Below are 14,069 nucleotides of genomic sequence, written 5' to 3'. Positions count from 1 at the left end.
ATCTATGTTCATGAAGGATCTTGGTCTATAATTTCTTTCTTAGTGACGTCCTTCCCTGGTTTTGGTATGAGTTTTATGCTTGCTTCATAAAATGTAGTAGGAAGTTTTCCAACCTCTTCTATATTCTGGAATAATTTGAGTAGCATTGATGACAGCTCTTCGCTGAATGTTTGGTAGAATTCACCTGTGAATCCATCTGGACCTGGACTTCTTTTGGTTGGGAGTTTTTTGATGACCTGATCAATTTCTTCTTTTGTTATGGGTCTGTTCAGGTTTTCTGCTTCACTCTGTGTAAGTTTAGGTAGGTCGTGTTTTTCTAAAAATGTATCCATCTCTCATAAGTTTTCAAATTTATTGGGGTACAGTTCTTCATAGTATTCTGTTGTTATCCTTTTGATTTCCTTTGGTTCTGTTTTGACATCACCCATGTGGTTTCTAATGTGTGTTATTTGTGTCTTCTCCCTATTTTCTTTTGTTAGGTTTGGTTAGTGATAGAACCAGGATATGACTTCCTGTCTCTCCCACTTCTGAGCCTGCACACTTATCCACTATGTTATTCTGATATGCCTATGCCATATTAATAATGAAAGCAGCTAATTATGGATGCAGCAGTAAGAGATCCTACCAGAGTCACACATTTTCAGTGTCCCTCATGGCCTCATCCCCACTTCGACCACTTACTCTTCCCCCACCTGTCCCCTCCCTGTGTGAGAACCACATCATATGAGACCCCTTCCTTGGATGGCCTTACTAAGGTCATACTTCACATGGGTCCTCTGGTAGCTTGTCCCTTTTTTTTTTTTTTCACCTCTGGCAAACTTGCTCATTCCACAAGGTTCAACTTCTCTGTATATACAATTCTCTAGCACTTTACTGTATGCATCATAAATCTCAGGGCTGTGTGGGAACACCTTTGACACAGGACTAGGTCTTCCTGAGTTAGTTATCTTGTATCTTTCTTAGCACCTCTGGTTCTCCAAAGCTCCCAATAAATGTGTAGGTAAAGTATGTAGGAGACATGAAGATCACTAAGTAACTAATTCTCAGCAGGAAGACCTTTGAACTATTATTATTTTTAAGTCAGATACTCTAAGATGGCCAAACTTCATCTTTCACACTTCGGACATATTGTCAGGAGGGACCAGTCGCTGGAGAAGGACAGCATGTGTAGTAAGGTGGAGGGTCAGAGAAAAAGAGGAGACCCCAGTGAGATGGATTGGTAAAGTGGCAGCATCGATGGACTCCAGCGTGACAATAATTGTGAGGTTGGCCCAGGACCAGGCAGTAGTATTTCGTTTTGCTGTGCGTAGGGTCGCTATGAGTCGGTACCTCGATGGCACCTAACAACAACTCTAAGATAAACACTTGTAAAAGGAAGCACTTAAAACTTTTAAAAGCAAATCTTTACTGGAGGCTCTGTCTTCTGTGTGCTTACAAATGGCACTCTGTTCCATTCAATGGCCAACCAGTGTTTTTTCATTTACTGTCGGGCTCATGAGCGTGCTGGCAGTGTTATAGGATAAGCACTGGACTGCTAACCATGAGATCGGCGATCCAAGTACACCAGTCACTCTATTGGAGAAAGATGAGGCTGTGTACTTCCATGAAGGTTTACAGCCTCGGAAACCTTGTGGTCGCCATGAGTTGGAACCGACTCGATAGCACCTAATAACAACAACATGGGGCTTATGGAATTTTATAAAATTATTATTATTAGTTGCCTTAGTCTAATAAATATATATATATTCTTCACAAGCTTGCCTTATTCTTAAACATGGCTTGTGTTTGTGATTGTGCATTCTTCATTTTATGCTATACCCAATGGGAATGTATGATTCAACTTGGTGGAGATCCCATTAGAGCAGACTTTCCAGGAGGAAAGTGTCATATTGTGTGAACTGAGGCCCAGGTTTATTCTCATGTTGCTGTCTCCAAAGGGGAAAAGTTTGCACTTGCAAAGGCCCCATTCCAGGCATTTCTAATGGCTCTCCCGTCTCCTTTTCTCCCTTGTAGGTTGGCCATGGGTGACACTCTCTGTCCTGGGATTTCTGTACTGCTATTCCCACGTGGGCATAGCCTGGGCCCAGACATACACCGTGAACTGATGCTGCTGGATCCAGGCCACCCCTCACTGCCAAAACCCAAGACCAATGGTGCTTTCACCCTGAACTCTTACACCAAGAGAATCAATCTCCAAGAAACCAGTGTTTGATCTGCTTATCTTCTGTTCAAGTTACATCACTCCAATACTGGAAGCTTGAGATCTCAATGAAAATTTACAGCCAGAGAATCTTCTAGCTTTGGGGGTTTAGAGATTATCTCCCCCAATCCCACTGTTCTCTATTGTGTAAGCTCATTTGTAGAGCAGTAGCGTATCTTGCCCAAGCATACATAGTGATTGATGTCTTGCTTTTGAACCCAGTCCCATGGACTCATGGGGTTCTTCTTTCTTTACCAAGTTAAATATGGCACTTCTTAGTCAAGTCATGGAGATCCTGATTAACGATAGGCCTTTTCTCCATCGAGCAATATTTCTGAAATCTTTTGGTGTTGTGTAAACAATTCCTTTCCTGTGTGCTGCTCAGCCATCTTCAGAACTCATACTAGGGATTGTGGCCTCATACCTTGGAGAAGATGGATGTTGTCCTTTGGCATTTCAATGAGTCCAAGCCCAACGAGTCCTGTTATTTGGATGTTATCAAAGTACGCTAGGTTTGACTGTTTGGTTCCTGAGACTTGTTGAGAAGTGTAATTATAGTAGTTCTTCTACCTAATAGTTCATTGTTTCACAATAAAGAAGCAGAATTTCAAACAAACGAACAAAAAAAAACAAACTAAAAATGGAATAGTTTTTATATATACTGATGTTATCAGGCAATTTACAACAGGCACAGATGGGGTGGGAGTTTTTTTGTGGTTTTTCTTTATGTTCTCCATGAAAGTCCCAAGAGTCATGCTCCTACATACTCAATGGTTATTATTTTTAAATTTTGTTTTTCAAATAAATTGGGGCCTCTTCTATCACATAGATGATTCACACATTTTATAGAATTCTTTTGAACATATTTTGAAGAAAACATTTAAAATCTAAACAGACTAATATCAACTCTTAATTTTTACTCTTCTAGAAAGATGCTAGGCAGACGATCCTTGGTAAATAATTCAGAATACTTCTGTGTGGCTTCGAGTTTTTGAGAAGTGAAGAGATTTCAAATTTTTAATCTGTTTATCCAATTAGAAAATGTATAGCATCTTGAGCAGATGAATTAAATTATCACTGAGTGAAAGGTTGAGTTGCACGTGGTCTGTGCCATAGAGTCATCTGTTTGTTGCATGGCATTGTCCTTGGCTGTTGTGTATTGTGCTAGCTGGTTGTCAACACAAGATTTAAACTCCCAACAGTGTAGGACCCAACAGTGTAGGACCCATTCTTGTGGGAGGAGGCCAGATGTTGGCAATCAGAGGCCAGAGAGGGGCAGGTAGACCTGAACTGCAGTGGCCTAAGTAGCTGGATTGGTAAAGGAAGGAGAAATACAGGGCAAATGATTCTAGAGTGCTGGAAAGCTTTAAGGATGAGTTAGGCTTGAGAGAAGAGTGAGTACTCAAATGAATGTGTTAAGACTTCATGAGCTAATACTAATTCAGGAGTTTGGTTGAAGTTAACCTGGAAGAGAAGGACCTGCTAAGGAAAAAAAGAGCAAAGGATGACTGCAGAGAAGTATCTAATGTATGTATGTATATAAATAATTTAAAAGTTTTTTGAGCTCTTCCAAAGGCATCACTTATATAAAGCAGACAGGGTTTTTCACTTACTAAACTAGATTGGAGGCGTCCTAGTGTGGTGCTGTAGGAGAAGCACTCGACTGCAAGGTTGGGTTGAATCGCAAGGTCGGTGCTTCAAACTTTCCAGCTGCTCCTTGGAAACTCGATACAGGGTCTCTATGAATCAAAACCTACTCAATCGCATTTAGCAACAACAACAACAAACCAGATTGAAAGTCAGTGGATACATTGTAAAGTAATAATCTTGAATTTTTGTAGACAGTTGTATGATTCTGAATGGTTCTCAGAAAGTAGTGAATGCTGAGTGAGGTTTGTTATACATTTGAACCTTGATAACTAATAGGTGTGTTATCCAGGACACTGCTTTCCTACTTTAACCTCTTACTTCTCCCCAACTAGAGTATGAAAATGGCAATACTTCTCTCTTCATGCATATGACCTAAGATCTACCGGGCAGACAGTTCCAACTGAGGACCATCTGACACATGACTTTCCACAGCCATCCGCTCTGTGCAGTTTCAAATGTGGTGCCGAGAAGCAGATATGTCCCAAGGTCACTTCCAGCCTGGAATCCTCCAACCCCACCCCAACTCTGTGAGCATGCTGAAGAGCTCTGTGAGTACAATTACCAAGATAGGCCCCAACAAAGGTAGCAGGACATCTGCAGGAGACCTAAGTCACTGCCATTTTGACTAATTTGTGGGGACCGTGCAAGAAAACTTACAAGTATTTTATTATCTCTTGTGGTTGCTTTGTTTGAAGTGACAGCAACAAATCTTTTGTTATACTGAGGTCTACAGACCTAGAGAGAAAATAGATTAATTAGACATGGAATTGTATAATCTATATATTGAAAGGATAGTAATTGCATCTGTTGGGTGGGCAAGGGGGGATGTTAGGTTCCTTTTAGAGAAATTGAAATTGTTCGTTTTGTTCACATTAGTAATGTAAGTGTTCCATAAATATAATACTGTTGTTAAGTGCCATCAAGTTGGTTCTGACCCATAGCGACCCTGTATAGTGTTTCCTAGGAGCAGCTCATAAGCTTGAACCGCTGACCTTGAGGTTCAAATGGCTTTGCAGTCTGGCGTGTTAACCCACAGCGCCACTCCAGGACTCCAAAAGATAATGTTAGGCAACATGTAATGGGTTGCTTCTGTTATCAGTATGCCAGAATAGTCACCTATTAGGACCCCTTTGAGTGGGCCTAAAGATCATGAGGACCCAGATTATCTTGACAGTACAAGGCTTTTTCTCAGTGCACTTTGAGAAAGCTTTTTTTCATTTTAAACCCCCCAAAAATAACTCTCTTTTGCAACCAACTTGGGACTCAAAGTGTACTGTTACTTGGCTCTGTCTCGCTGTTACTCCTCACTAGTTACAAAGATGATATTCATAAAAAGAGATTTTTATTTTTAACCACTGTTGTTGCTACATGCTGTTGAGTCAGTTCCAACTCATAGTGACACTATATAGGGTTTTCGAGTAGCAGCTAGAGAGTTTGAACTAGTGACCTTTTGGTTAGTAGTCCGGAGCTTATCCTACAGTGCCACAGCAGAGCTCCTTTTCACCACTAAGGCTATCTAAAGATTGTGATGATCAGTGTCTTGGCAGGTGACACTTTTGATATTAACATCAGTTGGTTGGAAATTTGAACAAGACAACACCTATAAATTGTTATTATGACTTCCTGCCCAAAATCTAACTAAATGAGAGGGTAAGAGGAGCTACATTAAAAACACTGTATTCATATGTGACCCGATCAGAGTAAGCAGAGACCTGGTTTGACTTTCACATCACAGAGTCCTCAGCCCTGAATTAGGTTAGACTGTCTATAAAGAGGGAAATACCATTTTAAGATGGGTATTAAGTATTGGGTCACTATGGGTTGGAACCAACTCGACGGCACTTCACAACAGCAACAACATTAAGTATTGGGTTTTCAATAGGAATGCAAGTTGGCATTATTTGTGAAGTCTTGTCATGAACCAGATTGAAAACAACAGCAGAAAGAAAACAGCGCTGTTGTGTAAGACATCTAGTCGAGAGGATAGCGCGTCTCTACCTTAATACCTGCAGAGACCACTGGTGGATTAGAGCAGGGGTGGGGAACGTCTGACCCTCAGGGCCTTATAAGGTCTGTAAAATCATTTGGTTTGGCTAAGGAAGCCACATTTCCAGCCATCACATTGTTGCTAAGTGTCATCGAGTCAATTCTGACTCATAGCGACCCTGTATAGGATTTCTGAGGAGCAGCTGGGTGGGTTTGAACTGAGACCTTGTGTTTCATAGTCCAGAGCTGTCTTACAGTGGCACATGGAAATCCAGCACATTAGGGGGTGAGTTAATTGTTTGACCAAATATAGCAGGCTAATTTTTAAGTTGATAATTGTGGATGGCCCATGAATGATGTTATAAATTTTGGCAGCAAAAAGGCTCCCCACCCGTGGATTAGAGCATAGATCAGAACTCACATTACTGATTTGAGTCTTTCAGTTAAGTTCTTCACACTGTTATAACAGACTAGGAAGCATTGACATGTTTTTGTTATACATTTGCACACAAATTGTCCACATTTTGAAAGTTCACTTCTCAAGGAGAGGTCAGTTCATATATATGTGAAATCAGTTTTGTGTCCTACAATGATTTTCTAGCAATGCCAGAGTTTGAAAGCATCTCTGTAGGTTTATACAGCCAGTGCCACTGCATTGCAAGATTCTTTGGCAAGTCCCATGACCTAATGTGTTGGGCAAATCTGCTGCAAAAGACTGCTTTAAATGGTTACAAAGCAGAAATGTCACTCTGAGGATGAAGGTGCCCTGACCCAAGCTATGGTACACTTAATTACCTCATATGCATGTAAAACCTGGACAATGAATAAGGAAAAATGAAAATAATTGTGCCTTTGAATTATGGTGTTAGTGACGAATACTGAATATAACATGGACTGTCAGAAGAATAAACATATTCATCTTGGAAGAAGTGTAACCAGAATCGTCTTTAGAAAGGAGGATGCTGAAACTTCGTCTCACATATTTTGGACATGTTACCAGGAGGGACCAGTCTCTGGAGAAGGACATCATGCTTAGGACAATAGAGGGTCAGTGAAAATGAGGAAGACCCTTAATGAGATAGCCTGACACAGTGGCTACAACAGTGGTTTCAAACATAGGAATAATTGTAAGCATGTGCCGAACCAAGAAGTGTTTCATCAAGTATCAGAGACATAATGACAAGTTCTAGTTAAATTAAAATTTCCATGATAGAAAAGGGAGCGCAGTCGCTTTGTGGGATACACACTGGACTGTGAATCATGGGCTAAATCACAAGGTCAGCAATTCAAGCCCACCAGCAGCCCCACAGGAGAAAGATGAGGCTTTCTGCTCCCTCAAAGATGTAAGCCTTGGAAACCCCATATAGGATCTCTACGAATTAGAGGCTATGAGTCTCTGGTACTCAACAACCATGGAAAAACAATGGTGGTGATGACTGAACAATATGATGAGCCTATTAGTGCCACTGAACATCTGACACCTGTTGAAATGGAAATGTTTTGTTTCCTGCATATGTACAACTACAAAAACTAGAGCTTCCAAAACTCTTGAAAAAGGAGTAGCAAATATCACCTTTACTTTGTCATCTTAGGTCAGAACATCCAATTCAATGCCTTAAAATTAAGTAACAAAACGCAAAAGCAAGTATCATGTATAAAATAGTTTATTACCATAATAAATAAAATTAAACTTTTTTTTTTTCTTTTTACAAATATCATTTGTGCTTTTTAAAAAAAAAATGTCGAGAAGGGAATATCATCAGCAGAGGGGCCTACATGTTCCTCTTACCATTCCCAAGTCGCTGCAGACATGGTGGAGTTTCTGGCAGCAGTCTCAGCCGACCATAAAAATAGTTCAACTCATTTGCATTTCTGTTTATTCATGCTCCTTTGGACAAAGTGACAGATGCAAAGGAATAAGGAAAAACCCAGTAAAGAATTTGGCCACCCTCAATGGAAAGCTTTAAGATAAGGAAAAGCCCCAGGATGGCGGACTGCTCATGAGCAGAAGGATCCTTGACACATGACCTAAATACTGGATGTGGACCATCTCCAACCAGTGCACAAGTACAGTGTCTGAATGTTAAGAGGATACATTCATTCAAGGGGTTGCATCTCTCTTAACATAAAAGCAGTTCATATCCTGATAAAAGATCAGCAAACTTCTAACTGAACAAATGGTGGATCTGTTGGACACCTTGGAAGTCACAGATTGAGAAAGAAACAATGGTTGTAAGAAAAGAGTTTAATGGAGAGGCAGGGAAGGCACCCACCAAGTCCTTCACTTGTAGGGTATTCAAATCCAGTTCTAGAGGTTCCAGAATTAGTCTGATAATGTTCGCGGGAGAATGAAGCTTCATCTGAAACAAACGTAAGCTGCAGGTACATTCACATTAATTCTTTTGAACTATGGGAGATGTGGAAATGGAAACTTTTCTCACCACGGCCACCTTCAGTGAGAAAGCACGTGCTTTGTTGGACAGTTGCTGTTGGTGCTGAGAGGACCATGAAGTCTCCAGTTGGATGGCACAGGAGCTGGTGAAGTTCATTGTTACTAAAGCGAGCAAGAAGGCAGTATGTGGAGCAATAAAAATGGCTGACTGACAAAGGAGAGGCTGTCCTGGGGACTGGAGTGTGCCCCCAGTGAGCTCCCTTTTTAAGCAACACTGTGAGGAGAGAGGAGAAAAGGAAGGGGCATTGGCAGTTGGAGTTCAATTCAAGGGTCTTAAGGCTAAATGTCTTTATTGCAAAACATTGTACAACATATTATCCAACGCAGATCAGTGACTTGTATCTCCACCAGGATGCCTGAACTTTCCCAGAGTGTATGTATATGTGAGAGAGAGGAGGTGATCAGTGCAAGAAGGGGCCAATCAGCATCTTCCTAGACATGGTCTAAGGAATCCACTTAGTCCCCATGCAGGCTTGGACAAGCATCTTCCATTTAAGGATTCAAGAGGGGAGTTTGGTGGATGGTGGAATGTATTGTTACCCCATGCCCAGCTATCCTCAGACAGTCCAGAAAAGGATTTGGTGTTTGGTCAGTGTCACCACATAGGACCTAGGAGGCTGACAGTTCCCACTGGATGACAAGAAGGCATTCAAGAAACCCACATACTTCCGAACATCTGTTTGAAGGCTACTGAAATTGGCACAGCTCTCAAACACTTGGGCCTGTGTTATTGCAGCATCCTAGTTTTTTAAAGTCACTGGTTACTGGCCACTAGCTATAGACTCATTGTACAGAGATTTGGGTTGAGATCAAGACTATAAAAAATAGTCTGAGAAAGACTCAAGCTGGGGGTATAAGTGTGAGAGAAGTGAGTGGATGAAGATGGAGACAGCAATATTGTGCAGTAGGCCAAGACTTCTCAACCAGGGCTATCACATACTACCGAATGGGGGAGCCCTTCAGGGGTATGTGGATGGCAGCACACACACACTATCTTGATGACCATCTTATTTCATAGACTCAACCATCACTTTTACACCCACCACCGCATCACCGGGGGAGAGCATATTTGACAGGCAGCCACGTAATAGAAGCAGGGTCTCCCTATTTCAAAGCAGCCTATCAGGATACTCTCTGGGAAATGGAACTTCCCAACAAAAGACTTTCAAAGTAAAGAGGTTAAATCAAGCAATTACCGGGCAATGATGCAGCACATTATGCGCTCCTCCTTACTGGAAAAGGGGGGAACATATCTTGAGAACGATATCATCTCTCAACGTAATTGTTCTAAAGTCTAAATGTTCAGTACAGTACCAAGTGACATTTTTTTCTCTAATTGCTCTGCTACCACTCCTCCGTCAGTCTGTCCTACTGTGGTGGCTTGCAGGTTGCTTTGATGCTGGAAGTTAGGCCATCAGTGTTTCAAATACCAGCAGGGTTGCCCATGGTGGACGGGTTTCAGTGGAGATTCCAGATGAAGATAGACTAGGAAGAACGGCCTAGAAAGCTTTTGCAAGTTAGCTGATGAATACCCTATGGATCGCAACAGAGCACTGTCCAATCAGGTACTAGAAGAGGAGCTCTTAGTGGCTGAACATACCAATGATCCTGCAGATGGTGTGGGACTGGGTACCATTTCATTCTTTGTATATGGGATCACCATGAATTGAAACCAATTCACCAGCAACTAGCAACAATTCACCAGCAACTAGCAACAACTCTTCAGCCAAAAGATAATAGTTTCCCCTGTGAGGTTCAGATTAGTGGTTTCTGATGCTCTTGGTCCTTGCTTGGGAGCTCAGAGAAATGCTTCCTAAGGTAGTTAGCACAAAGCAGCCTGTGCATGTCATAGAGATGAAAGGAGAGAAGATTTGGCTTATTTAAAAAGTGTTTTTTCAGAGAAACCAATTATAGCAAAATTTCCTAAAATCCCTAAACAGAGAAGAATCTGAACTTAAACAACCACACCCCTGGGCTCATTCACTCTCAGGAGCATGTGCTGTGGGCTGCTTGGCCCTGAGATGAGCAGATGCCCACACCAGGATCTGAGCTTCCAGTGGAATCCTAAGAATCATTCTGGGCATACATTCATGAAGTTCTTCTTTCCCCCTAAAACAATTTTGGATCCCCAAGCCTTACTGTTATCACACAGACCCTGGAGAAGGACCCCTTAGGTAGATGCAGGGAGGGGAAGGGTCTCTCCATACTGGCCTGCAGAGCAGCTGGGCAGGAGTCTGTTTTCACGTCCACAGAGAGGTTGCAGTCAGTGAAAAGTCACCAGGAGCAGGACTTCAGAAGCTACATATTGGAATTTTGAAGACCACTGTCCTGCCTGAAACGTCTGAAAGCCTAGCCTACTGCCTTCAAATTGATTCTCACTCATAGCAACCCAACACAACAGAGCAGAACTGCCCCATAGGGTTTCCAAGGCTGTAAATCATCATGGAAGCCAACTGCTAAGTTTTTCTCATGAAGAGCAGCTTGAACGTCCAACCTTTTGGTTAGCAGTTGCATGCTATAACCACTGTTCTATGGGTCTTAAACTTTAGAAGCAGGTTAATGCACATGTTTAAGAAATGAAAGTTTAAGAGCAGCTGGGCTTCCAGACTTTTTAGGGTCTTTGCCCTAAGGACCAGTTGGCTGAAATTCTCATAGCTTCACTGAGCCACAGTTATGATTTGGCCAGGGAAAATGACAACCCCTCTTTGTATCCTTCCAGTTGAGGCTAAATCTAATAAAACCCTGTAGGCCTCACTTGAGAAACCTGCACATGTATAGGAGCCTCTGGGAAGTAACCTGCCCTTTGGCTCTGCTTCCCAGGGGCCATATGTGCCAGTTCTGCCCAGTCCTGAACTCTGATGTGTCTGTGGCCACTAAGCAGGACTAAGGGGTAGACTGGTGGCTGGGTGGGCAGGAAGGCTTGGATCGAGGCACTCAGAAATGCTGAACATCTTTGGCAGGACAGGTCCCGACATATGAGGTTCCTTTCAGTACAGAGGGGAACCAACTCCAGGATTCAGAATCTCTTTAGCAAAACAGTAGCAAGCAGGAGTGCTAGGGATGGGGTCACTGCAGCATGACACATCAAGAAAGCCCTGATCAGCCGTGCCTTCACTAACAGCCCGGGTCTGGACAGCTGGCTGTGGTGCTGGGAACAAGCCCCTGAAGTCTGAATTCCACTCGCCTCAGTTGTCAGTGTTTAGGTTCCTGGCACCTCTCCAAAGGGCACAAACCTAAGCTAGCTCCGCTCTGCCTGGAAGCCAGAGCCCTCATTCTTTTCTCAGACTCCAGAAACAACCTGACCCCGGGTGACTGTGAGGTTGTGGAGTGCTCCAGCGTGGGAGCATGGAGACTTGGATGACCCACAGGAGACTCCACAGCCATCACTGAGCTCAAACCTTCCCTGAGGACTATAGCTCCTCAGCATCTGCTCTCCACCACTTCACTGAGACACAAAGAAGACCTGTGGCTTCCTTCTCTTCTTCTGGCTCCTGAATAAAGCACAATCTCGCTTTCTCTTGAAGTCCTACTGACTCTAGTAGGAGATAAAGACGTTGTCTTAAAATAAGGCCAAGCGTGGCTTCTGAGTGTCCTCTAGTGACCCAGTGCTGTGGACAAAATACAAGCTTCTGAAGGGCAATTCCAAGGAGAATCATAATATAAATAGAGCACTCGCTACAATCTTCTTCTTCTTCTGAGGTTGTGTGTGTGTTTGTTTATAAAGCAACTCTGGGTTCATGACCGATTCCAGCCGAAGCTCCACACCCTGAGGAATGCCACGGAACCCTGGAGAAGAGGTGGGGGAAGAGGAGAAGAAGCCAGAAGGGTCTGCGAAGTAAGGCCAGAAGTTCATCAGGGGTCTCAGAGCCCTCCCTGGAACTGCCCCATGGGAGCTGCCTTCTGAGCACAGAAAGGAGAGCCCCTGGGCTGACAAGGCTCCTCTGCGGCTCTTGCATGTGGCTCACCTCTTTTGGCTCAGGGACACCAGAGGGTTCCCAGCTCTAAGTGTCTGTAAAAGGCACCCACAACACCTGCAGCTGCTTTTTGGCCTTAACTTTTAGAGACAGAGAGCTGAAAGGACTCTTCCCTCCCTGCCCCTCGAGTTCCCCATGTCCTGAACATCTTACAAATGACTACTGTAGGAAAATATATGGTGGTGTCAAACACAACTGTACAAGGTCAGGGGATGCTGGGAAATCCCTGTGCACCGCAGTCTTTGGGGCTCTTGGTGAAGGTGCCTACCATGGTATGTACATGAAGGGTTCTCTGGCGCCTTCCCAACAATACCCAAAATGGCTGCTCTTCTCTGGTAGTTTTTATCTTTTACAAATACCATGGTAGTAAAAAATTTAAAAATGAAGGACAATACCCTTTAGACAGCTTGCCCCCTCTTCCAAAATTGTGCAAACAGAGTACTGATGCAGTTTGCTGTCTTGTAGGGAGGTGGCACCCTCTCTTCCCATATCTTCTTCCAGAAAGAGAGAGAGGAGACAGCGAACATGCCCAAGCGACTCTTCCCACATTGATTTCTTGTCAGCAAAAGACTACTTGGAAAAATGGTTGGCCTTGTGGGGGATGTGGTAGGGCAATGTCTAGAGCAGGGTTGTAGGTTTCTGTCTTTTATTTATTTATTTTTAAAGACCTCTCAGCTTGCTCCAAAAACATCTCTTTCTGACTCTGGGGACTGAGGTCTTGATATCTCAAACAGCTCCTGAGGAGACTGAGAGGACCTTCTCGAAGTTAATATCCTGAGTATCTCAGAGAGCTGTTTCTCAATGTTTGTCATTTTGGTGTTCAGGGCCTTGATGTCCTCCTTCAGCTCATGTTTCACCTCCAGGACCATGGCTTGCAGTGTCTGCTCAGGGATGGGGTAGAAAGAATGCTTGACCTCTGCCAAGATGGGACTCCGGTCCTGGGGACTCCTGGCCTCGCCAACATTGTCCAGACGCAAGTCGCTCTTGGTAATGCCGCTGTCACAGGAGTCTGTCTTCTTCAGTGTGGCCTCCCCTGATGAAGCCTTTGTCCTCTCAGGGAGCGTCTCCATAGACTCAGCCTTGGAGACCTTGTTCCAGTCCTCGCCCTTCCCACAAGCATCTTTGAAGCGGGCCCAACCTTTGCGTTTGGCACAGTCGCCCCCTCCCGCCTTAGGGCCCAGGCACTCTGACCCTGGTGCGTGCAGCTTGGCATGGTCAGGCACCCCAGAGGTAGAGGCTGGCTGGAAGGAGACGGGAGTGGCAGGGCTCTCCCGGACAGTGATGATGCTGGCCTTCACAATGCTGTGGTTAGCCGAGGAGTGCTCTGTAAGGACATTACCCTTCTCCACGTCCAGGTCGTCCAGGTCCCGGCCCCCTCTTTCTGCAGCTAGCCTAGCCTCTTTCTGCTGTCGGAACCTCTGGAAGAGTCGCCGGACAGGGTGATCTGGGGGCAAGATCAGGGGGGCCTCATTCTTCCGTTTCATCCTCTCTTCCTCTTCCCGTTTCACATCACTGATCTTCCGGAACACAATCTGGATGGACACAGAAGAGCACAGATGTGTTAACCCTGGGCAGTAGCTTCAGTAACAAAGCTCAGTTCCCCCAACTCATCACCATCTCTCCTTCTAATCCCTAGGCCACCACGGAGCTGAGGCTCATGGTATGGGCTCTTCTCAGCAATGGAGTCCATGCCCCATCCTGAACATCCTTTTCCAGCTTTCCAACAGTAAGGACTGATTCTCACTGTCATCCTTCAAGAGAAACAAGCCCCCGACCACATATGTAGGAATATTTTAAAAGCTTGAAG

General features: G+C 43.9%; 2 protein-coding genes across 3 annotated transcripts in view; one reads left to right on the top strand and one right to left on the bottom strand.

The window, feature by feature from the left end:
• HHAT (hedgehog acyltransferase) overlaps positions 1 to 2,105 on the top strand; it is a 501,005-nt gene extending 498,900 nt beyond the window's left edge. Inside the window, exon 11 of the mRNA XM_006834198.1 lies at positions 2,014 to 2,105. Within this exon, the coding sequence (XP_006834261.1) occupies positions 2,014 to 2,105 (92 nt within the window). The remainder of the gene's footprint in view (positions 1 to 2,013) is intronic.
• Positions 2,106 to 12,885: 10,780 nt separating this feature from the next.
• KCNH1 (potassium voltage-gated channel, subfamily H (eag-related), member 1) overlaps positions 12,886 to 14,069 on the bottom strand; it is a 676,883-nt gene continuing 675,699 nt past the window's right edge. For both annotated transcript variants that reach the window (XM_006834037.1, XM_006834036.1), the window contains exon 11: positions 12,886 to 13,794. In XM_006834037.1, the coding sequence (XP_006834100.1) occupies positions 12,934 to 13,794 (861 nt within the window). In that variant the 3' untranslated portion in view covers positions 12,886 to 12,933. The remainder of the gene's footprint in view (positions 13,795 to 14,069) is intronic.

This window comes from Chrysochloris asiatica, unplaced genomic scaffold (genome assembly GCF_000296735.1).
Source record: "Chrysochloris asiatica unplaced genomic scaffold, ChrAsi1.0 scaffold00009, whole genome shotgun sequence".
Classification (NCBI taxonomy): Eukaryota; Metazoa; Chordata; class Mammalia; order Afrosoricida; family Chrysochloridae; genus Chrysochloris; species Chrysochloris asiatica.
The sequence above is the reverse complement of the archived record's forward strand: the minus strand, read 5'-3'. Positions and strand labels throughout refer to the sequence as shown.